Raw genomic sequence first — 23,935 nt, forward strand, 5'->3', positions numbered from 1 at the left:
CTCTCTTGCTTAAATACCCTCAAAGTTCAAACCTTCATAGAAAAATTTGCATCTTCTTCTGCCTTTTGGGTGCTACCGCAGGTGCCGTTGACGCTGCAAATGTTTTGTCGACATTGTTGTGCTTGTTGTGGAGAAAAATTACAATCATACAATCGTGCAGCACTTCACAGTCACACTGCTAGCGATTGAAGATTTATGTAAATTTGACAAGCTGAACATATTCTGTACTGTACAGGAGAGACAGCACAGAGGAGATTGATTGACAATGGTCTACAGCCAATCAGGATGCAGAAGATGTAAAGAAACAAAAGAACAAAATTGCACAAAAATAATCCGCGAAACAGCGAGGCCGCGAAATGTGAACTACATTATAGCGAGGGACAACTATATCTTAAAACTATATCATAAAAAAATGTACAAAAACTGGAGATAGCTGGAGATAGAGGAGGAGGTTTTCTGATCTTAAAACTAGTTGTCAAGCATTTCAAGTTTAGAAGTCTTACTAGTTAGGTAAGCACGTCCTTGTTTTCAGGCAGCCTCAGTAAAATGCACATGAATCCTTATAAATCATTTCAGAACATGAGCAGAAATCTTTTTGAAACACATCCAAGGTTTAAAATCCAGAGGGAAATCGATTAATATTTAATTTATCCTTTAAATCTCAGCAGGATGCTTTCCCTAAAGACACAACAGTAGCTTGATACTCAACAAACCTTTTGTTTTTTCACTTATTACATTGTGACTCAGGTAAGCACAAAAACAGACAGAAGACTAAATTATGTGTGCTGGCACAACAGGGATAATATTATGTGAGAGAAGTCATGAATATTTCATGAATATTTATTCTAAAGCAATAAAAAATACCAAAGAGACTGTGTACATGCTGAATTGTTATCTGCTTCCTGAAATTTGTGTTTTACTTCACACAAATAAATAAATTTACAATAAAAATTGATCCAGACAATAGGAGAAGAGAGAACTCCCAGACTTTCTGCTTAATGTCTGTCCTCAGATAATCAATCAAAATCTACTACTAATCAATCACCTGCTACTGTTCAACAGTGTACTGCCATCCTCAAACATGGATTTACAAGATACTGACAATGCAAGACAGATAACAAATCAAAATCTTTATCACTGGGCAAGACGAGGTCATACAAAGATGTTCGGTAGACAAATCAGACAGGAGGCAAAAAAAAGAGAAAATGCTGAAATGTAATAAGGAAGGAAATGCAAGAAACATACAGTAGTTCTAGCCATAAAGCTTAACTGCTTTGAACAAAGACAACTGAAAGGTGGATGACAGCTGTTGGATGTAGTGGGAGTGACTGAACACAGGTGGTTCAGAAAATTAGAGGGAAACGGTGAGGCAGACGCTGAGTTAGTGGAAACTACAATTTAAGACAAACAAGGATTACAAAATTAAACAGGAAATGGTAGAAACACTATTTAGCATTTTTTGGAGATTTTTTTATGTCTACTTTCACATTTAAATCACTGTAAGTCTTTTCCTTTTCCCCGCCTCTCGTTTCTAGTTAACGTACATCTTACTTTATTTAACTGCCTCTTTGTGTAGTTTTCATTATGGCACATTTCTTTCAACAAACAACAGCCTCTCATTATGAACAAATCACAGTTTTCCACTTTTGCTTTGCTCTTAGAATAATGACACACCTCTCTTGTGGGGTCTTAATCTCGTTCTATTGTCTCACAGAAGCTGGCGTCCCTTCGGGTGAGTTCTTTGGCTGGCTCCTTCTCAAATCATGCTGCTGAACTGTTGTTAATACACAATTATTGATTATAGCAGCTTTCATGCAAATCCATCTTGAATGTGCAGTTATATTAATCCTCTGGGCAATTCGCTGTTCCATTCTCGCGGTGTCGTTAACCTTTGCTCTACAGAATCGTTAATTAAAAGCATTGTGACATATTAAAGTGTGCATGCCATTTTCCCTAAACAACTTGTGCTATATAAATCCACCCGCTGCCACACTTCACCTGCTTTTGTGTTTTCCAGTCTGCAGGCAGGGCCATAGTGGGGAGCACTGAAGCGGTGTCATGCTGCTGTGCTGTTAGCAGACTTTGTCTCCCAGCTCTGTGCCTGCATCCTGCACAGGATGAGCAAGGCATGCCAGACAAGGTGAGAACGCTGACCTCTCTCAGTCCGACAGAAGCAATGATCCAACCACTGCTGACCTAATTTGGTGGGGTATCTCTGATCCAGTCATGTTACTGTCAGCAACCACGCCACTGTTTCAGATCCCTGCAGCTGTTAACTTGGCAGGTGGGGAGATGGTGGTGTGTTAGGTGATACAGGTCTGCCGTGTACTTCTGTTGCTATCCCATAGTTGCTATCACATTTAGGCTGTGTCTCAATCTCAGCATTTGTTGTTTGGTTTCCTAAACTAATGTAAAAATGCACTAACCCTATGCAAAAACATGGTCTGACTTTAGCTTGCTGTTCGTAATAAACTAGTATGCTTGTCTTTCAATGTGTTTTCAGCAACTGGTTTCAGATCCCAAAAATTGTTGTGTATGTTGTCTATTATGTGACATCAGGTGTTGATTTGGGTTCAACAATCTAAGCAGAACTATTAGGAAACATCTTTATATGCCAAAGCATTCAATAAGTCTAGTCTTTGCTCTCTGGGGTATTCATGAATAGGAAAAGTTATACACTGTATTTTCTGTGGTACTGAATGAGCAGCTGTTTCAAAAGGTCAGCTGGAGTAGCCTGAACACTCTGACATTAAAAAAAAAGAAGGGGTATATGTAGATTATTTCATTACCTTTCTTTATAGTTTGGGGTAGAAAAATAAATGTGTAGAGTAAAGCCAAGATGACATTAATTATCCTTATTTATTATTTAAGGAATATACGAGATTCATTAACCACAAAAGAGGACAAATGACACCAAAAATAGAGAACTAACCATCTCATTTGTTTCCTCTCCCACTGGATTAAACCAATTGATTCACCCAGAGTACTCGAGGTCAAAAATTGGCTGTTTGCCCAATCAATAGCCACCTCACTGCTACCTATCTGCCAATCAATAAGCCTACCTGCTTTAATCTTTCCACAAATCCATCCCAACATACACTGTCCACCCATATGGAAAAGATATATATAAATCTTATAAAGTTTGTATCTGTCTTGTGTGAAACTTGTATGAAAAGCATACAAGGGTGAAAACAGATATAAGATCCCTTGAAAAATTATATAATGAAACTTGTATGTTTTATAATAATAATAATAGATTGGATTTATATAGCGCTTTTCAAGGCACCCAAAACGCTTTACAATACCACTATTCATTCACACACTGGTGGAGGCAAGCTACACTTGTAGCCACAGCTGCCCTGGGGCAGACTGACAGAAGCGAGGCTGCCATATCGCGCCATCGGCCCCTTTGGCCAACACCAGTAGGCGGTAGGGTAAAGTGTCTTGCCCAAGGACACAACGACTAGGACAGAGAGCCCAGGGATCGAACCGGCAACCTTCCGGTTACAGATGCGATTCCCAACCCCCTGAGCCACGGTCGCCCTTTTGGATATTTACTAAAACAATATATGAAAGTAATGAGAAAGTGGCCACTTTCATGAGTAAATCATACAAGTTTTTACTATTTCTTTTCCATATGGGCATCCTCAGTGTGGCCCTGCATCGTCTCCAGTGGCAAAAAACTCATAACAGAGCCTAAATCGGTCTCAATTTCCTGAGTTTAAAATCAATAAAGAGAGAGAGGTGTTCATTTGTTCTTGTGATTCTAATTGCAGTTTCTCATTTTCTGCAATACAATGTTATTTCATTTTAAGATTTATATCTAAAAAGGCTAAACTAAATCTAGTCTGACGACTAGACAAGATACGCACTAAGTGAATAAAGACAATAGCAAATTTATTGAGCAGTAGCATCCGCAAGGTTAGATAAGCTGATATGGGATTACAAGGTCACACTGAGTACAACTGAGAACCAATAGTAAAGTTTTCTCATAAGGTAGCAAACCATCAGTGGCTATTATGTCACAGCTAAACTAGCTTCTGGTTGTTAAATTGCTTTAAGCATAACCTATTACAACCCATATTATCACCTCTATCAAGTGACGCCTATGTGTATGTATTCTACAGACATAGAGTAACATTCAAATTGATTAATAGTCTTGTTTCTTAGCATACAAGAAATATCTCTTTTCTTCTGAATCTGACAACACCAGTGAGCAAAAAGAGTCATTCAAAATGTAGTGAATCAAAGAAAGATGGACAAAAAAATCAATAAAATAATATACATCTCCAAACTGCTAAAGTAGATTTGGGTCAAAAAAATGTCCTTGAAAAACACATCTGTGTAAAAGCTAGATATGGGACTTTTCAGACACCTGGTGGCAACTAGAATGACGTGTAAGTGATATTAAAGTTGATATTACAAATGTATTGTATTTTAGACTCTAGCTTATGTCGAATCATGTTAAAATAAATCTGAATTTTAATGTTGCCTGTGTTAGCTATATTTTCTGTGTGCTCATATCACAAAAATATCTGTTTACCTGCTAAGTTGAAAGTCAGAAGCTTTTAGGTTTTAACTGAATAAAAATGGTAAAGATGCAGGCAGAAAACATACTGAAGCTGGAAACAAATTTCACTGAGTGAAAGATATTACATTCATGTATTTGTACAAATGTAATAGATGAATAATATCAAATATCTGAACAGCTAGCCTGAATTAATCCAGTTAAACAGATTCATGTTTATTCTCTGTGGGTTTAACTGACCGGCTTCTCTAATATAAGGTGGATAAAAAATGCTGTCTAAAGCAGCTTTAGTGATATATTGCTGGGTTCTATGCCTGATGGACTCACAATTAACCATAAAAAATTTCACTGGTTTTACTGAAAATGTTGGAAGAAAAAGGCATTAAAAAACAGGCTAAACCAGACACAGAAAATCAGTCTGACTCGATAAGTGCTTTTTTGGAAAGAAGAACACCAGAGAAATATCTGTTTATGAGCAGTGAGGGAGAAAGAGAACAAATCCAAGTGAAAACATAAAGAGAGAAAAGGAATAAAGGATGAACTTGTGGAATACTCCACAGTAACAGACAGTGACAGATCCAAAGTACCAAACCCACTACCCCTACTGTGCACTCACAGTGTAGCAGTGGGGCCAAATAACGGAGATAAATGGGCTTTGACAGCACATTACAAAGCCTCTCGGCTGAGCTGGGCATTGTGTGTTTTAAAGGAAGGTGAAGGACGTGCAACACAGAGAGAGACGCACAACTACGTTCGAGCCTGTTCAGGCTCCCCATATTATCATTGACAGGGGTCACCAACCTTTTTGAAAGTGAGAGCTACTTCTTGGGTACCGATTAATGTGAAGGGCTACCAGTTTGACACACACTTCTCAAATAACAAATTTCCTCAGTTTAACTTAATTATGTGTTATCATTAATAATTAATGATATTCATCTATGTACGGACACTAATTATGTTAATTATTTTTCACCATAATTATAAAGAATGCAATTAGGAAACAAGGTAGGAAACATAAATATCAATATGCAACGCTTTATTTCTATATATCTCTGCAAGTATTTACATTTTGAAGTGATCACTTCTACAACATTTTCACTTACCACTAACAAATTTTAACAAATCATGCACTGTTACATACATTATTTTTGTATGTATGTAACATACAAAAAATCAACTTTCAAATTTTACAGAACTTTTCACCAAATTGGCAGCATTTTAAAGCAAATTGTCACATGTTACACTTAACAAACACATTTGTTTTTCAATAATTAAATTCAACTTTGACATGACACTGTAATGTTGCCACTGAGAACATCTAATATGGCTTTCTTTGTCTGTTAGTGGGAAACCTGGCATTGCATGCTGTTCACCAGTGTGTTGTAATCTGGGGTATAACTTGACACTGCAACTCTGAGTGAGTCTTGCAGATGTGCATCGGAGAGGCGTGTTCTGTGTTTGTTCTTGATGAAGTTCATGTCAGAAAAGGCTGATTCACAAAGATAGGTTGAACCAAACAGGCTGGCAACCTTCATAGCTGCTGTGCACACACCACTGTACTTTTCTGTGTCAACAAGGCACCAAAAGTTTGGTGCACCCAGATAGGCTTTGAGGTGGACGTCATTTTGCAATGTTACAATTTCGATTTCCACCTGTCCAGCATCCAAGCTGAACATTGAACTTAGTTGCTCAGCAATGCATGTTGTGTCCACATTCATGAAAGGATTGGAAACAAATGAGACACATGGCTCAAGCTGATCAAGGTCACAAAACCTGTTCTCAAACTCTTGACCAAGTCGGTTTATGACTTGAGTGTACTTTTCTGCAACTTTGTCAAAAGTCTCAGATGCAGAAGCATTGTCTTTCAGCACCATCTGCACAGAGGGAAAGTGCAGCACCTTTTTTCTCTGTAAATGCACAGAGAAAATGTTCATCTGGGCTTTAAATCCATTTAAAGCACTTATCATGTCAGCAACAGTCTTACCTTTGCCTTGCAGCTCACAGTTCAAATGGTTCAGTTTCCCAGTAATGTCTGTTAAAAACGCAAGGTCAAGTGTCCACTCAGTGTCCTCCAGCAGAGATGTGTCTTCCCCTTTGGATTGCATGAACTCCTTGATTTCACCCAAAAGTGACAAAAAACGAAGCAAAATCCGTCCCCTGCTGAGCCATCGGATTTCCGTATGTAGTAGCAGGTCACCATATTCAGCTGACAGCTCCTCCAATAGCACCTTGAATGTTCTGTGCTGTTTAGCTCTGGAGCGGATGCTGTTTATGATCTTCACGACGGGAGTCATGACGTGCTCGAAGCCGATCACCTTTGCGCATAACGCCTGCTGGTGAATGATGCAGTGGTAATGCATGAAGTTTGGGAACTCTGTGTCACCTTTACAGTGAGCGATGAATCCCGTATGTCGGCCGATCATAGCAGGAGCCCCGTCGGTAGTTACTGATACCAGCTTTTCCAACGGTACCTTTTTCTTCGCGAAAAACTCCTTCACCGCGTTATAGATGTCAACTCCCTTCGTTGTTGTCTTTAGCGGCAGTAGTGTCAGAAGTTCTTCTTTTGTGGAGAAACCATCAAATACCATCCGGATAAAGACCATCAGCTGTAATGTACTGCTGCTGTCGACGGACTCGTCACACTGGATGCTAAACCAACTGCACTTTGCCAGATCCTGATCCAACTGATCGGCCAAGTTCCCGGACATAGCCGACACTCTTCTAACAATTGTAGTTGCCCCCAGCTGGACATCAGAGAGAGTTTCCATATTTCTCGTCTTTAAGCACAGTTTTTGCAATTATCATCATTGCTTCTTTGAAATACTCCCCGTCTAAAAATGCCTTCTTTTTCTTAATCATGAAATGTGTAGCTCTAAATGAGGCTTCGGTTGCTTTTTGAGAGTTTTTCACCGGTCTCGTGAAAAAAGACTGCTGTTTGCTCAAACCTGCCTTTAATTCGCGGGCCTTTTCCGCTCGCAGTGTGCTGCCCTTTGGGTAGTTAGCATGGTAGCTTGTGTGACACGTTCGGAAATGTCTCTCCACGTTGTGCCGCTTTGCCGTTGCCACAGTTGCCCCGCAAATGAGACACACGCATGAATCTTTCACAGAGGTAAAAAAGAACTCTTCCTCCCATTCACTGTGAAAATTATATGTTTTCTTCCTTTTTTCCGCCATGTTTTCCTCATCTCCTCACCTTTGCCTTTGCTGGTCTTCACGGCAACTGTTTCCGTGGAGACCAGCTAGCACTAAATATTAGATCATGATCTAATATTTAATAATAAACTTTTTTTTATATATTATCTCTAACAAATTAACGCCAATGCAATTGTGATAAAAAAAAAATAGCAAGAAAAAATAAAAATAGATGCAGCTTACTGGTAAGTTGTTATGGTGAGCTATTTTTAGAACAGGCCCGCGGGCGACTCATGTGGTCCTTGCGGGCGACCTGGTGCCCGCGGGCACCGTGTTGGTGACCCCTGATCATTGACAACATCTCTTATCACATTTTGGGAAATATAAGTCCATCAAATTCTTCTTTAGAATTAAATGTGCAGATTGATCCTACTTCAATGTTTTTAGTGAAGCAAGCAACGTGTTGCTAACCTGCCTTGTTGCTAACGACCACAGCTGAAACACCTACGTACAAGGCAACGAAAAATACATGACTGCAAAGTAATCATGTCACGAAATGGTTGTGAACAGACAGCTACACAACATCCATGTTATTACTGAACACAGTTTTTGTCTCAGCAGTTTCTTAAATATTAGAAAAAAAGTTGATATTCATTTAGTTTAGCTTAGCATAAAGATTAGCTTAGCATAAACATAAGATTAGCATAAAGATAAGATTAGCATAAAGACTTAATGCTGTTGGGAATGGGTGACCTCACAATACTAATGTTAAAAGTTTTCAAAAAAAATCTGACTATGCATCTTGTTAGTTTAACTTTTCACCCTAAACAATGTTAAGTTAATAAAGAGACACTATAGCTGTGTCCCAAAACCTAGGCCGCATCCTTCGGAGGACCCGGCCTTCGCGGTCTATGTGGGCCGGGTCCTTCGAAGACTGAGAAGGCCGAAAGTGTGAGGCTGTGAAATGGGACAGTCTAGCCTTCAGATTTGTGTCACCGCTGTCTCAGTGGAGTTTAATAAACTCAGCCGTCTGCTCCTTGCTATCTAAAATATAACAGGACACTGCCGTAAATTCTTGACCATCTCACACTTCTGTTTAATCAGTTTTCTGTTTGACGTTTATTCAGCTGTGTGAAAACCACGGAGAAACCCATCCGAGGGATTAATAAAGTTTTATTTAATCTAATCTAATCTAATAACTTTGATCTCAGCCAAACCGATTTACTCCAGAATAAAACACTGAAAAAAGCCAAACAATAACATTTTTAAGTTATCTGAGTGACTTATATATCATGTTTAACCTGTGTAGTGAAAGACTGCGGGGGTCTGAAAACGATGAAGCCGAGAGTTCGCTGTTCTCGCCGGCTCGAGTGACCATTGAACCCCCCGGCTAGCTATTGAGCAAGTGGAGAACAGAGCACTTTTTACAAATACGCAATGTCTTGATAAACCGAGCAGATATTTGAAGTTTACACGGCTACTTTCTCGCCTGAAAATATGTTAAAAGTTTACTTTGTGACCCAGAAAGATTAATAAGAGTAATATTAAAACTAAGTTTCCATTGTTGGAAACTGGAATTGGCTGGGTCGTGCTATGAATTCTGGGATACGGTGGGCCACGAAGGATACACCTGACCCATCCTTCAAATCTGGGGAAAAGGAGGACGCATTTGTCAGCCAGGTTCGGAGGAGTCTACAAATTGGGACAGCCTTCGTCGCGTTGCTGTGAAGCTACATTTTAAAGTCAAAAAACGTCTTTTAGACATGAATAATTATCAGATCAGATGTCTGTTCTTCTTTTTTAACCTTCTTTTTTAACCTAATCCACCAGGTTATTGGCAACCCATTGAAAAGTTGGGTCTAAAAAGTTAACATCTGCCAGTCTTTACAAGTCTTTTCGGATGGAGGAAACAAACTACTGATAAGACTGTTGAGTCACCAGTTAACCACATGTCTATGGACGTGGCTTTTCTAACACTAGCCCCAAGAAAACATTAAGCTTTACCTTTGGTGATTCCCAGATACAATTTGATAGTTTTCTAAAGTGTAGGCCAATATCTATTTTATAATTATATTACTATAGCCCCCAAAGGACCCGATGTTATGTGAATACAGGACCCTGGGAACACAGTAGGCTTTGACTTGTTCCTATTATGTGCCAGTTGGGAGACACAGCACCCTTGGAAAACAGGAATGGCTACATTCAGGTTAACCGTCTGTTGCCCCTAGCTTCATATTTATCATACAGACACAACTGTGGTAGCAATATTTTTCCTAAACTCTCAACAACAAGATAATAATTTTTCTTTTTAAAAAAAATCTCATCTTATCTCTGCTGTGAAAACACAATACATTCAAGTCAAATTAGGCCTCTGCTTTGTGAAGACAGTTATTTCATCAAGGTTGCACCAACCCCGCTCAAAGTAAATTAAGCCAGCCGTCTGGATGTGCAGGCATGTGTGGAATCTGTGTAATTATCTTCTTGCTCTGAGGAACCTTGAATGATTGTTGGCGTAAATTGCAGTGATGCGCTACTTCTTCATTTTCTATGGAGTGGTTCTTGACCAACCAGGATTCAGCTGTTTTTTTCAGGCACTCTGCAAAGGATAAAAAAAACCTCTTCCCTTTACCTCTGTACATACACAGTGTCACCCTCAATTGCTTATTCCTACACATAACACTCACACACACAGCAAATATGGTCAAGGACATGTGGGACCTCTGAGAGACATTGTTGAGAGCTGATGGCCTTTCAAAAACAAACGCAGCACCAGGGATGCAGAGAGACAGGTCTGAAAGAAAGCTATCAGAAGGAGCAGCTGGATTGGTTGTGACAAGACACTGATGGGATAGAGAGGCTCCACGAATATAGAAAGCCCTGCCATCAGCAGTTCTGTGCCTTCAGGTAATGGGCAAATAACATGAATTCACTTCCTGGCTGATGCACTTACTGCGACTGTGTGGCACTGTGTGGCACTGTGAGTCCTGCGAGAGTGCTTTCTTTTGTCGCCTTGAAGGGCAATGAGGGTTAGCAAGGGGAAGTGGTCGCATCTGGTTGCACCACTCCTCCCAGCAGATAAACTTCCATTTTTGCCTGCCTCTGCTGCCTTGAATGTTTCTGCTGAGCATCCAAAATAGACGAGCGGAGGAGAAATTTTGTTCCTCGCCACACAAAACCAGCAGATATGAAATAGTTCCGATTCACTTTTACTCCCAACAGATGGAAGAGAGGCGCCTTTTTCCGATCTGCAGCTACCAGGCGAGCGTCACTCAATTACCCAGTGGCAGTTTTGTGACCTTGCACAAGATAGGAATGACCTCGCCAGCCTGCTGAGCTCGTCTTTTTCCTTTTTTTCCTCTCTTGTTTTTACAGGGGACGGCAAATCCTCCATCACAGCATGAGCAGATTGATGCCCTAAGTGCATGACCTCATGTTAGACATGAGGGTGACAGCGACCCAGTCTGCCATCTCTATATCAACGTCTTTTGTTTCATGATTGGAGAACCAAAAAAACATGAAACCTCCCTGATTCTAAAGAAAAAAGCTCTTTTCATAATGCAAAAACAACCAATATGCTGCGTCGTTTACGATCTCTTTTGCAGAGAATAAAGCAGTGTTTAACACAGGCTTAAAGCCACTAACACAGATAATAAAAGATAAAGGCGAGATCATTTAACCATGCTAAATTCATGCAAGGAACTACATTTCCCCCATTTTATCTGTCAAGCTAAAACTAATTGTACAAAGTCAACAGAACATCAGATACATGGCAGTGTGGTTGCATATTAGCTCCATGCATGCATTATGTATGTTGCTTCTGGGTGTATATGGTAATAGAAAGAAAACTGTGTCACACCAAGCAGACTACACAGTAACACATTTCTCTTTTAAATGAATGTGAAATAGCAGCTACAGTAGATGCAACAGCATTCAACTGTTATTCAGCGCACCCAGTGTAATCTACTAGAACGCTCTTATTTAAATTTAAAGTAACTAAACTGATCAGGGACTATATTGGTTAGACCTGTTCACAGTGATGGTCCCTGAGATTGATTCCCTCCATGCATAACCTGAGATTCTCTGGTCAAAGGGAGGAATGCAATATGAATGAAATGGCATAGGTTTGATATCTGTGGTTTTCTGGTGTTGGTACCTGGAAAAACATGAACGTTTGGGAACAACTGACAGGAAGAACTCTGTATCTGCCTAAATTAAAAATTCAAGACTTTCTAGTATGCCATGAGGGTTTTTCAAACAAGTCACGTTCTAGACTCAGAGAGGGTATAAATGAATACAATCTGGAGCTACGGCAGAATGTTGGAATCAATGCAAAGTTGCTCTGAGTAATAACCTTAATCTCAGGGTGAAACTTTCTATCCCAGTGAGAGTACTCATTGGGAGGATGATAATGCCTCCATAATCACCATGAGCAGTCACTGAATGAAAATTATGTGAATCACACGCTATGGCAGTGGTTCCCAAAGTGGGGGGGCGCAGAGCCATGAATTAAAAATAAAGAATGTTTGGACACTGCTAACATAATGGAGAGGTTTTTGATGGGGCTCACACACAACGCAAAGCAGATGATGAAGCATCGCTAAATATGTTTCCAAACCAACTTCCTTCCAAGCCAAAGACTAGAAAATATGATGAAGCATCTTTTGCCTTTGGCTTCACCTGCACAACAGCGGTGCCAAGGTAGGTTTCCCCGACAGAATTAGTTTCCCCTGCGTCGGGAGCACAAATCACAGACAAACAGTATCCCACATTCTGGATTTTTAGTTCACAAACACTTCTTACAATGAAATTTTGGCGATGTTAGCGCTTTATACAGTAAAGTTACAGTGGGATACAAATAATATCAGGCTGATCCTGCCCCAGTTTGTTCAAATCACAGACAGACAGTATCCCACAGCTGTTTATGTTTTTAAACCCACTTTGCACAGAGAGGCATATTTTGAAAAATGTATTGATAGCAATGTTGAATATTATTACACAGGAAAAAAACATCTATATGTAAAATAATTACACCATAAAGATGGTTTGTTTAGTGGTTTATTTAACTGCAACCTGTAATTTATTGCAGTTTACTTTTATTTGTTTAATTGTCTGCAAAAGATTTGAGGTGTGAAATAAACGTCAATGGAGTTTTAAAGCAAAATATGGATGTGTGTGGTTGGAGGATGTGATTGTGGGGGCGCGGCGAAGATTTTCTTGCAAAACAAAGCGGGGCCTAGCAAAAAAAGTTTGGGAACCACTGCGCTATGGCCTTCACAGTCATCAGATCACAACTAAACTGAATACCTGAGGGAGATTTTGGAGCAGTACAATGACAATCATTAGTTTTCTGAGTCACATCCCATTCTTAATTAACAGGCTTTAATATGATGCTGTCTGTAATTCACTAATGCATCCCAAAAGTGTTCTATTGGGTTGAGGTCACGACTCTGTGCAGGCCAGTCAAGTTCTTCCACACCAAACACACTCATCCATGTCTTTATGGACCCTGCTTTGTGCACTGGTGTGCAGTCATGTTGGAACAAGAAGGGGGCCAGCCTTTGTGGTAGTACCACTAACAGCTGATCGTGGAATATTTAGTAGCAAGGAAATTATTCCTGAGAGCGACCCATTCTAGGTGACTGATTTTATACACCTGCGGACCTGAATTCAATGATTTGGATGGGTGACTGAATACTTTTTGCAACACGGTGTATGAGGCATTGATGTTTTCTCAGTTTCTTTTTGTTCTTATGCACATTTAGTGGAAAAACAACTAAAAGGTTTTTTGTTTTGTTTTGGGTTGTTTTCTGGAAAGTGATGTTCAGAAAACTCTGAATTAGATGATTATAGTTTTGTTTATAATCACTTACTAAATGAGTTTTCTCAGTCAGACCACATTAACGCTGTTTGATGCTCTTCATTTCTAACTCCCCCTCCTCACATTACTGCACAGCAAATGGCTTCAGGCAGCACCCGCATTAAACTATAATGCCTTGATGAGCAGTGACAGTGATTGGAGCACAGCCTCTGATTAAAACACACACTCACCTAACTGTCGACGGGCAGTGATATGAGCAGCAGCCATCATTGCTGTGCACTGTCTAATGAAGTACAGCTCCATATTTAATATGTCAGCATGCATGTGGGTCAATCGGAGACTGAAGTGTTGTGACGCTGAAATCAGTCTTGATACAGTAGCTTTCTGGTCGGCAGTACTACACTGACACCCTGAGGCCTCTGTGTCACTCTTCCACTACATGATAATGCTGAAGTCGTTCATAGAGCACAATTTCTGGTTGAAAACATGCACGTCTTACTTTAATGAAATGCAAAAATAGTGCAGTTTGAAAAAAATGCAACCATGCCTCAAAACATTTGACATAACAGAGAGCGCATTGCATTCGTGTGGTGTGATAAAGCATGCACCGAACTCGCTCTAAAGCGATGAAACAAATTAATTTAAAGGCAGAAAGTGGTGTTATCAACATTTTACAGAGCCTGCAGAACGTTGGCTCGGTGTGATATCATTTTCAGCTTCCTAGGGGAATATGCCACTGTTCATTTAATCTGTAGCTCCCTGTGACTCTTCTCTCAAAGAGGCAGAAAACAAAGGAGGCAGAGAGAAAGGAAAACACAACTCGTGTTTCATTAAATCAACAGGAAACCAGAAATCAATCAATGCATGCCATTTTTGCCATTTTCTTATCAACATACACAGAAATAGAAGAAGAGGCATCTTGCAAACTGACGGCTTAATATTCAGTTTGAGTGACAGGTTCGGCTGTTCGCACATATGTTTATGAATCCAATTAGGGTCGCGATTATTTGCTACCATTATGTCAACATTCAGTGTAAAGAATAGATCATTTTTCACCTGGAACTGAGTGGAATTACATAAAACGCTATAAGATCCCTTGTGGTTAAGATTTGATCATTTTGTTCACATCTAAGCGATAATAAACCTCAATCAAATGAAATTTCTTTCTTGTAAACCAATTGGCTTATGTGTAGTTTTCACAATATTTCAAAGACATCTCTGCTGAGTGACACAGGATGTGACAGCTGGCTGTGGAGCCCTCTGTGCTCCGCAGTGACACTCTGTCCACTCGCATCAATGGCACCGCCCCCCACTGCAGCCTGTCACTACTCTGCCTTTAACCACCTGCTCGAGGGTGAGCGAGTGTGTGGGTGGGGGTTGAAGCAGCAATGGCTTCACCTGTCTACGTCTGGCCACTTCTGCTGCCACCAAATCTCTGTTTTTATGGGTCACAATGTTGATAGCTCCTTTTTTTTCTTCTCGTCATTGGGTACAAAACCCCAAAAGGCTAGCAAGTGCTTCTCTTTCTACAAAGAGAAAGAAGCATGTTTATGAATGATATTTGATTCTGTATTAGCTCACAGTATCAAAGGATTAGGAAAAACTTTTAAGAGCCAATAAAAATATGGAAAGACTTCACTTTTTAATTACAGGTTTCAGGCATTGATTTATATGTCCTGTATGTATCTAGTTGAAAAATCTGTCGACAGTTTTGTTCTGGTTTTTTAAAGCCTGATAGAAGATGTATTGTTATTAAAGAGAGAGACGCAGTGGCCCTGACTAAAGTTTATACAATCTGCCAACAAAACTTCCGAAAACTCACTAATTAGGTATTAAAAAAAATTTAAAGGGAAAGTTTAAGTTTTTGAACTCTTAATTGGGCCCTCAGGGTAAAACTCCAAACTCCAACATTTTTAATGTTCTCACCTCCGACAATATAAAGGCAGAAAGTCTAGATTTGTTTTCTTCTGCTATGAGTATCTATGCTAACATAAGCTAAGCTAACACCTACTGGCTCTAGCTTCATATTTAGTGTCTAATCTGAGTTCTACACAGAAAAGTAGCATTACTGTATATACTGTTACACTACTTTTTACAGTATGTAATGTACAAGCACTTTTAGGGTCTTATTGACCACTCAAAACACTTTATAAGTCACATTTTAACGTTCATATAACACTGTTCTGTACACTTTGAACACATCCATGACTTTAGAATCACCAATTAATAACAATTATGTCTTTGACATGACATGACAGCGCTAACCTCTGCACCACCACTACCCAGTATCATTCATATGTAGAACCTCATGTACATTTACACTTAGTGACTCATTTATAGAGTTTATAGCATTTTACTTAGGATTAACATAGTTATTAGTAACTAACAAGAGTAGTTAGTAACTAACAAGAGTAGTGTAGCTTTAAAATTTACATCCTTACCTGTAAAAACAAGTCACTGCAATTGCAAACTAAACCACATCTCACCTCTATCCCCTAAAACGGCAAAGAAAAGACTGGGTCAGAGAAAGCAGCGCATTACAACAGACTTCTCAATTTCGTCTCCGCTAATTGTTTTGATTTTGCAGTCTGTGCCCTTAATTTATTCACTATAACTGTTCATTTCATTTCTTAATTTTCAAATACAAGCAGATGTCTGATAAAATAGATCTCTGTGCTGCAAAGTGAACACATAGTGCAGACAGAGAAACACTGATTTGCTGCATGAAATCTGACACTCTTCTGACACTAATTTGGGGTTGCTTCACTCTAAAAAGTAATTCAGAGACTTAGTAAATATCACTATAAATATAAGTTAGATGAGCCTGATAAAATCTATGAATATCCTTTTAGTAATTATTTGAGTTTGAGAAGTTGAAATAAATGTCTAAAATATTAACGTATGTGTTTGTGTTAAATTAAGGTATTCATTTACATTTATCTCAGACAAAAAAATTCAGTATGTGGTTCACAGAATACCTTCTTTGCATGTACTTAATATTTTTGTTTAAAATTGAATCAAAATATTTGAGAGAAACGGGTATCTATACTCATCAGTATCCTGTACTAAAATCATTAATTATTCAAATCAATATTATTTATTGTCAGCAACTACAACTGAAAAGTGTAAGTAAAACATGATATCGTAGAGTAATTGAGTACCATGAGCCTTTTTCATTGTTTAGTTCATTTTGTTTTTTATATTCTGAGCTTTTGTGTTTGCTCTCCTGGTTTGCCATTTATCCTTCAAGTATGTAAGGCTTTGAGCTAAAAGGGGAAAGGCTCTTGTCTTTTTAGTGCTTGTTTATTTTGAGTTATTGCCATGTTTATGAAAATTAAATTTTCATTTGGAAAAATGTTTAACATGTGGTCATTTTTCATACATGTATTATGAAACACACAACTAGATATTAGTTTGTTTGGTTTTTTAGACTTAGACTTCCAGTGAAATACAATAACATTCCTATTTGAATGTTAGGGGGTGATCATGGCTCAACAGTTGGCAGTTCGTCTTGTAATCAGAAGGTTGCCCCGGGCGCTGACAGTCTCGGTTGCCTACTGGTGGTGGTCAGAGGGCCCGATGGCGCCAGTGTCCGGCAGCCTCGCCTCTGTCAGTGCGCCCCAGGGTGGCTGTGGCTACAATGTAGCTTGCCATCAGCAGTGTGTGAATGGGTGGATGACTGGATGTAGTGTAAAGCACTTTGGGGTCCATAGTGTCACGATCTGGTACAGGGATTCAAACGCAGAGCGGTAAGGTATCTCCAAGGTGTAGTTTATTTACAGTGCCAGTGCAATATATGTACAGTGAAGGGATCCAAAACTCCGGGGGAATCACAGGGTAACTCGCTCACGTCTTCTTCGCTCACACTCACACACGTTCCCGCAGCAGGGAGGTCGCAGGTCCCGGGGGGGGGGGGGGAGATCTGAGGCAGACGAGAAGGCAGGTCACCAACTAATCACAAATCACGAATATGAAGCACAAGAGCTGTGAGAACACTAACGTTAGGGGTACAATCATCCAGCGACGAGAGGATCTGTGTTCCAGCCTCAAATAGTGCTCCCGGTGATGATGGGTGAGTGTTGTCAGGTGTGTGTGTGGGCCAAGGGCAGGAGCCCACAGTGAGCTCCGCCCAGGCAGAGAGGGAGAGAACAGAAACAGCAATTGTAGCCTTGTGGGGCCGACCGGGCAGGCACGGAGACCATGACACATAGGGACTAAATACAGGCCATTTACCATATTTAATATTAAGTACAATTTTGATTACGTTCAGTTTACAATATTAAGTAAATGGAACAAAATTTTGGATTAACTGACCATCTATATTTCAGTTACATTGACCAAGTGTCATGGTCCTGGGCCATGTGGGCCCAGTATTCGCAGTTTTGTGTGTTTTGTATTTCATTCCCTAGTCATGCCTTGGATTATTTAGTTAAGATGGTCCTTATTTGATTACCTTCTGTGTGCCCCTGTGTATCTGTGAGCCCTCGTCTCTCCTTGTGTTTATTTCTATGTTTTCCCAGCCCGTTATGTCTGTGTTCTCCCCGTGCTCTCTCTCCTCCTGTTTGAACCTCTGTACTTCCTGTTTTACTTTGACAGTCTCCCGTCAGTGTTGTTTACTCCTGCCATGTCTTGTTATGTTCATCTGTGTCAGCTGTGTTCCCATGTGTGGCCACTTCCCCTGATCATCCCTCTTGTGTATTTAGTCTCTGTGTTTCATGTAGTCTGTGTCGCGTCGTCTGTGTTACCACCCCCTGTGTTCCGGATCTCCAGCCATAGCTTTTCCTTAGTTTATGTCCAGTTTAGGTTTCTGTTTGAACTATTACTCTTATGCTGCCCTCACTCTGTTTTGTTCCTTTCATCAGCCAGAATAAAAGGCTCGCTTTTGTTTTACTCCACTCCTGCATCCTCGCTTGTGTTCGCTCCTGGGTCCACCACACACATTTCCGCACGGTCTGCCTCCGCTGACCGTGACAGACCAAGCATGTCAGTGTTATTTACTCAATTTTTTCATGTTTGTGTAACAACTACAATTATTCATTTCAACTTAATATGTTTAAGTTATTTTAGTTATACAATTGATCAATTATATTTAACAGATTTGACTGGTTTCCAATCTACTCAATATTTTTCAGTGTAAAAGTGTTGCCTCAAAAATCTTAAGTAAATGTCAGTTTTATTTTTTAGAGTGTAAATCAAAATGTGTCCTGCTTCATGGTCATGGTCAAAACCGAACGTGAAACTCAACACAAGATACAGATAACAGTCACCAAATTAAAATGGGAAGTGAGATATAACTAAACATGGGAGCGTTGAAAGATAAAGGAATCATTAGTAACTTAACAGAAGGCTCAAATAAGAGGAATAGAAAATAAACCTGTCATGATCCAGCTGTGTGCAGGCAGGAATTAGACCCAAACGCAATTCACCAAAACGGGGACTTAACTCAAAACATAGCTTTATTAACAGAACGGACGAGGCGATACAGAAATCAGTACAAAGCTAAACTGGGAAAACTAAACTCACTGGGAAAGTCACACAGCTAAGAGGGAGAACGCGACACCGAGCTGAGGGAGACTCGGACATAAGTACACAGGGGGTAAACGAGGGAAGTGGGGGCACACGGGGAACACAGGTGACACTGATAATTATAACGAGACATGGCAGGATAAAACACAACACTGACGCACACTGACGGGAGACTGTCAAAGTAAAACAGGAAGTACACAGAGGTGCAGACAGGAAGGGAGGAGAGAACACGGGGAGAGCTCAGACATAATGGGCTGGGGAAAACATGGAAGAAAACATGAGGGGCACGAGGCATGGGGGAGGACACAGGGTAAAGACATGAGGGGAGTTCTAATAAACTAAACTGAACAAGCTAGGAACCAAAGCATAAATAGAGAACAAAATACAAAAACACAAGAGACCTTAGAACGCTGGGTCAAAATGACCCAGAACCATGACAAAACCATAATAAAATCTATACAAAACTTAATGAAAAAATAGCTCTATATACTAAATACTGATTTAGTTTCAAAACAAACAAAACTCAAACATGAACCATTCTCAAAATCAAAAGGCATAATGAATTTAAAAAACTGAGACATGACACTATCCACCTGACATCTATTTACATTTAAGTGTCTGCTGCTGTGGCCGTCTTTTATATACAGTCTATGCAAATCCAAGCGGTCAAAAAGAAGAACAAAGAAATCAATGCAGCTTTTATGTCTACAACATATACTAAAACATCTGATTATAAAACAGCTATTAATATTTTTACATTATCGATCATCAGAGCCAACAGCACACCAGCCCCTTGTTTCTGTGTGAAGACTGCAGCGCACGATGGTGATTAAATTACAGCAGTTATCTTTATCATTGTCACAGCTGGGGACACATATTCATCACAAGATTAAATCAACTGGAATACTGATCTAACTGTGAAGAGATCAGTGTGCTGTGCTGTCTGACACACGCTGAGAATCAGATGCTGTGAGATAAAAAGCATAAAATGAAGCGACTTATTTGTGTAATAAACTGGGACGTTTTGAAAGCTGATTTGATTTTCTGTTACTGTTTAAATGTTTAAATCTCTAAGAAATAACAGGAAAAACTGTCAAAGAGAATGGTCTGTGTTTTTTTTTGTATTGCACTTTTCAGCTGTGCCCTTATGTGGATTTAATGGTAGCTGGTTTCTTTTAACTGCAGTTTTGTGCATGAGCCCAGTCAAATAAACTGACTGTGTAGGGGCACATGTGGAATTTTGATTCAATATCGTGTGGAAATAATATCGCCCACCCTGTCTTAGGAGTTACTATTACATATAAAATGCTTCCAGTGTTTACCGCAGGCAGGGAAAATCAGTTTTAATCCAAGCACACAGAGATTACGTTTCAAGAGCACCTTTGGGTTGCTGCAAGTACGACTTGGACCGACGCTCTCATATGTAAAAGTTTCCAATGCACGTACAAAGAAAAAGCTGCAGTTGGCAGAACAACGTCAAAGGTTCTGTGAGAGTTTCATTGCTTGGGTAATATTATTTGGAAATCAACCAAAGCGATCTAATAAAGGTGAGTAACAATGTTTCCCCTGAATCACAGAACTCCCAGGCAAACATGTCCTGCAGTATATTAAATTCCAAACTTTTCCATTTACAAAATGGGAGTAGAAACACCAAGTAAGAGCTCCAGGGACACAAGAGAGCAGCTTAGAAAGAGCGAAACAGCAATAATAATAAAGAAAACACGATTACCTGGATTTTCTTTACTTCATTGCTGAGATATATAAGGCAGTTGTAGTTCAACACAAATTTCAATTAACACTATATTCTTTTGTGCTTCTTCCCGAGGAAGTCGGGATTTCAGATTTTGCAATTTCACACTTTACTAATTTAAAAAAAGAAATTCATGAAATCTCATTTCCTAATCTAATGCCCTCCATCATTCTTATCTCGCTGACAATAAGAAAAGATTATATGGTGCCAAATCATATGCCAAAAATAGAAAACTAGGAGATTCGATTTTCTCTTAGAGTTCCACAAATGACTTTAAATGTGGAATGCTTTGATAGATTAAATAGTTTACAACGGAGCCAGTTAGGAAAACACATAAAAAGTAAAGCTAAGAGATAATAGAAATACCCCATGCACTATATTTCATTTATTTTAAAGCTATACATACTTGGGTTTTTCCCAACGCTTTAAGCATAAATCCACAGGAAATAAAGCAGAAGCAGCATGTAAGAAATAATAAATAATATACCTTTAATGGTCTTTAAATATGAAAATGACATCTCTGGATAATGAATTCCTTTACTTTTAGGTACTGTAAGTATATTTGAATATTTGGACTTATGATACCAGCAGGTGGATATTTTAAAAGTCTGTGCTAAAATTCACAGTACAATTAAAGTTCCTTTAATTGTCAGTTTTTGCACGTGAAGTTGATGGACCATGACAACTCATTTGATTATATGACATTAGAACAGAGGCCTAAAATGATGAGGCATTGCATTTTGATGCAAAACATCTTTAGTGATGGAGGTTTATATAAGTGATCAAGCTATTTGTTGGAGGGAATTTGGCCCAAGCATGTGCTGTGTGGACTTGAAGGGCACATGAGCGCATCTCTGAGGGTGCTTCTGTGATATCGGTTGTTCTCCTTGTTGTTATGACCTCTTCAGTCCCCTTAAAACTGCAGCAACCACTTGGAACGCATCGCACTGGACTCTCATTTCATTCTTGCTAACCTCTTTTACAGGCCCACTCATTTCTTAAAAATTGGAGGGATGAAAACCTCTTATTATAAAGCCCTTTGCAATCAATAAAGGGTGGAGATGCTTCCCTTATTGAAATATGCCTCCTCTTAGGTGAGGTGTTTCATGCATGGCCTATTGGGAGGAGATCACGGGGCAGACCCAGCTGAAATTATGTTTCAGCTGTCTTGGGAACCGCTTTGTGTCCCCCTGGATGTGGTGCCTGGGAAGAAGCCTGGTTTGGTTTGTGCATTTCTGCTGCTGACCCAGATAAGCTGAGGGACATGCATAGATAGGTGGATGGATTTGTTCACAGTCTTGTCCTTTTCTGTAAAAAAAATCTCAGTTGTATTATTACAAAGTGCAGATCTGCTTGTTATATCAGCATATGACTTTTATATTTCAAATAGTGTGAATGTGAAATATGAAGGAAAATGTAAAAATCATACAAACTACTTCAGGTCATTACTAAAATATTTTGCTGAGACATATTAACACTACAGCTCCCTACAGGCTTCCAGCAGTTTGTAATCTGCATCAACTAGCTGCTCGCTGTTGATCTGAAATGAGAAGAGGAGTGAAAGCAGAGACCTGGAATGGCGCTGACTTTCCTGTGTGGATCTCCACATCAGTTTTTCTTTTCCTTCCTGTGTCACCGGCTTGGTCAGTAATCAGTTTGTTATTAAAAAAAGAGAGAGAGAGAAAAGCACTTGCCTTTTTATGTGCAGACTTGCTGCACAGCAGGACATTCATGAGCCCAGCGACAGTGACCTGCTGCCTCTGCGGAGCTGCAGGAGAGTAAGAGCTTGGTCTCACACAGCGACAGAAAATAATCTGTTCCACAAAGCTAGAATGTCATCACATTTCAGGAGCAAGCGGCTTAAATGTCTTGTATGATTAGCTGACTACTGCTGTGTCTTCCTCTTTCCTTTTTGCATTTGCATGCATGTTATATCCATGTGTTTTTGTTTTTTTCCCACACATGCAGCATATAGACATCATAAAGAACTCCAGATGTCCAAACACTGGGAGTGAACACCACCAAAACATCTAAATCTGTAAGATGCTTAACGCCCACACAACACCTGTGCGTTTATTTTGTGGCTCAGCCAATCTGCTAGCTCAGTTCCTCCGACAAACATCATCTATGTAAGGAGATGTAAAGGTGTGTATGCCTCTCTGTCTCTCTCACGCACTGTTTGCCTCATTCTGTTCAACACAGTGTGGCAAACCTTCTCTTTGACTTAATCCTGATTCATCTGTCTTCTTCTGCATATGAGCGATATGCAGCTTGCTTTTGTTAGAGCGCTGTCCTCTGGCTGTAAGAGAAAAAAAAACAGATTTATTCTTTACTGCCTGAAAGTACAAAGCAAAACATACAAACTGCACAAAGCACAAAGAGCCTAAAGCGTCAGACTGGCTGCTTTTATCATGAAAAGGCTGCTGCTGGACTCCAGCAAACAGACTGCAGATACACTTATTATTATGGATGGCAACACTGCCAAAGAACAACTTATTTGTTTCTAATTTGTCTTCAGACAAAGACGATCATTGTCTTTGTCTGCAAAACTTGAAGTAATCAAGTCATTCAGAATCTGTTTCAGGTCATGTGTTATGCCCTTGCTTGTTGCTACGATAATAGAATAGAATAGAATAGCCTTTATTGTCATTGTACAGAGTACAACGAAATTGGAGTGCCACTCCCTTGGTGCAAGTTTCAATAATAAATATAAATGTAAAATATAAAAAGTACAAAAAAAACAATCGTAAGTACTCAAACAATAGTATGTACAATATATACAGGATAGCAGCATTAATATAATGACAGTGACGGTATGGAATAGGTTCAATTGTTTTTGTGCTTATTTACTACGGTGATAGCTCTGGGAAAGAAGCTATCCCTGAATCTGTTTGTCCTGGTTTTATGTGACCTGTACCGTCGGCCTGACGGTAATAGTTCAAACAGTTGGTTGCTGGGGTGAGAGTGGTCCTTGATGATATTGCCAGCTCTGCTGAGGTACCGAGAGTTTGCAGTGACCTCCAGGCTGGGCAGAGAGCAGCCAGTGATCTTCTGGGCTGTGTTGATGACCCTCTGCAGTACTTTCCTGTCCGCAGCTGAGCACCCTGCATACCATGTTGTTATGCCGTACGTTAGGATGCTCTCTATGGTGGCTCTGTAAAATGTCACCAGCAGCCTCTCC

At 39.7% G+C, this 23,935-nt stretch overlaps 1 protein-coding gene across 1 annotated transcript; it reads right to left on the reverse strand.

Moving 5' to 3' along the window:
- Window positions 1-5,334: 5,334 nt before the first annotated feature.
- LOC309700433 (general transcription factor II-I repeat domain-containing protein 2B-like) lies at window positions 5,335-7,986 on the reverse strand. The gene is made up of 2 exons (XM_082523946.1): window positions 7,904-7,986; window positions 5,335-7,272 (listed from the first exon to the last, which is right to left on the reverse strand). Exon 2 carries the CDS (start codon window positions 7,234-7,236, stop codon window positions 5,869-5,871), a length of 1,368 nt encoding a protein of 455 aa, XP_082380072.1. The 5' UTR covers window positions 7,237-7,272; window positions 7,904-7,986; the 3' UTR covers window positions 5,335-5,868.
- Window positions 7,987-23,935: the final 15,949 nt, after the last annotated feature.

Source organism: Aulonocara stuartgranti, assembly GCF_965226115.1.
Source record: "Aulonocara stuartgranti genome assembly, chromosome: 23".
Lineage (NCBI taxonomy): Eukaryota > Metazoa > Chordata > Actinopteri > Cichliformes > Cichlidae > Aulonocara > Aulonocara stuartgranti.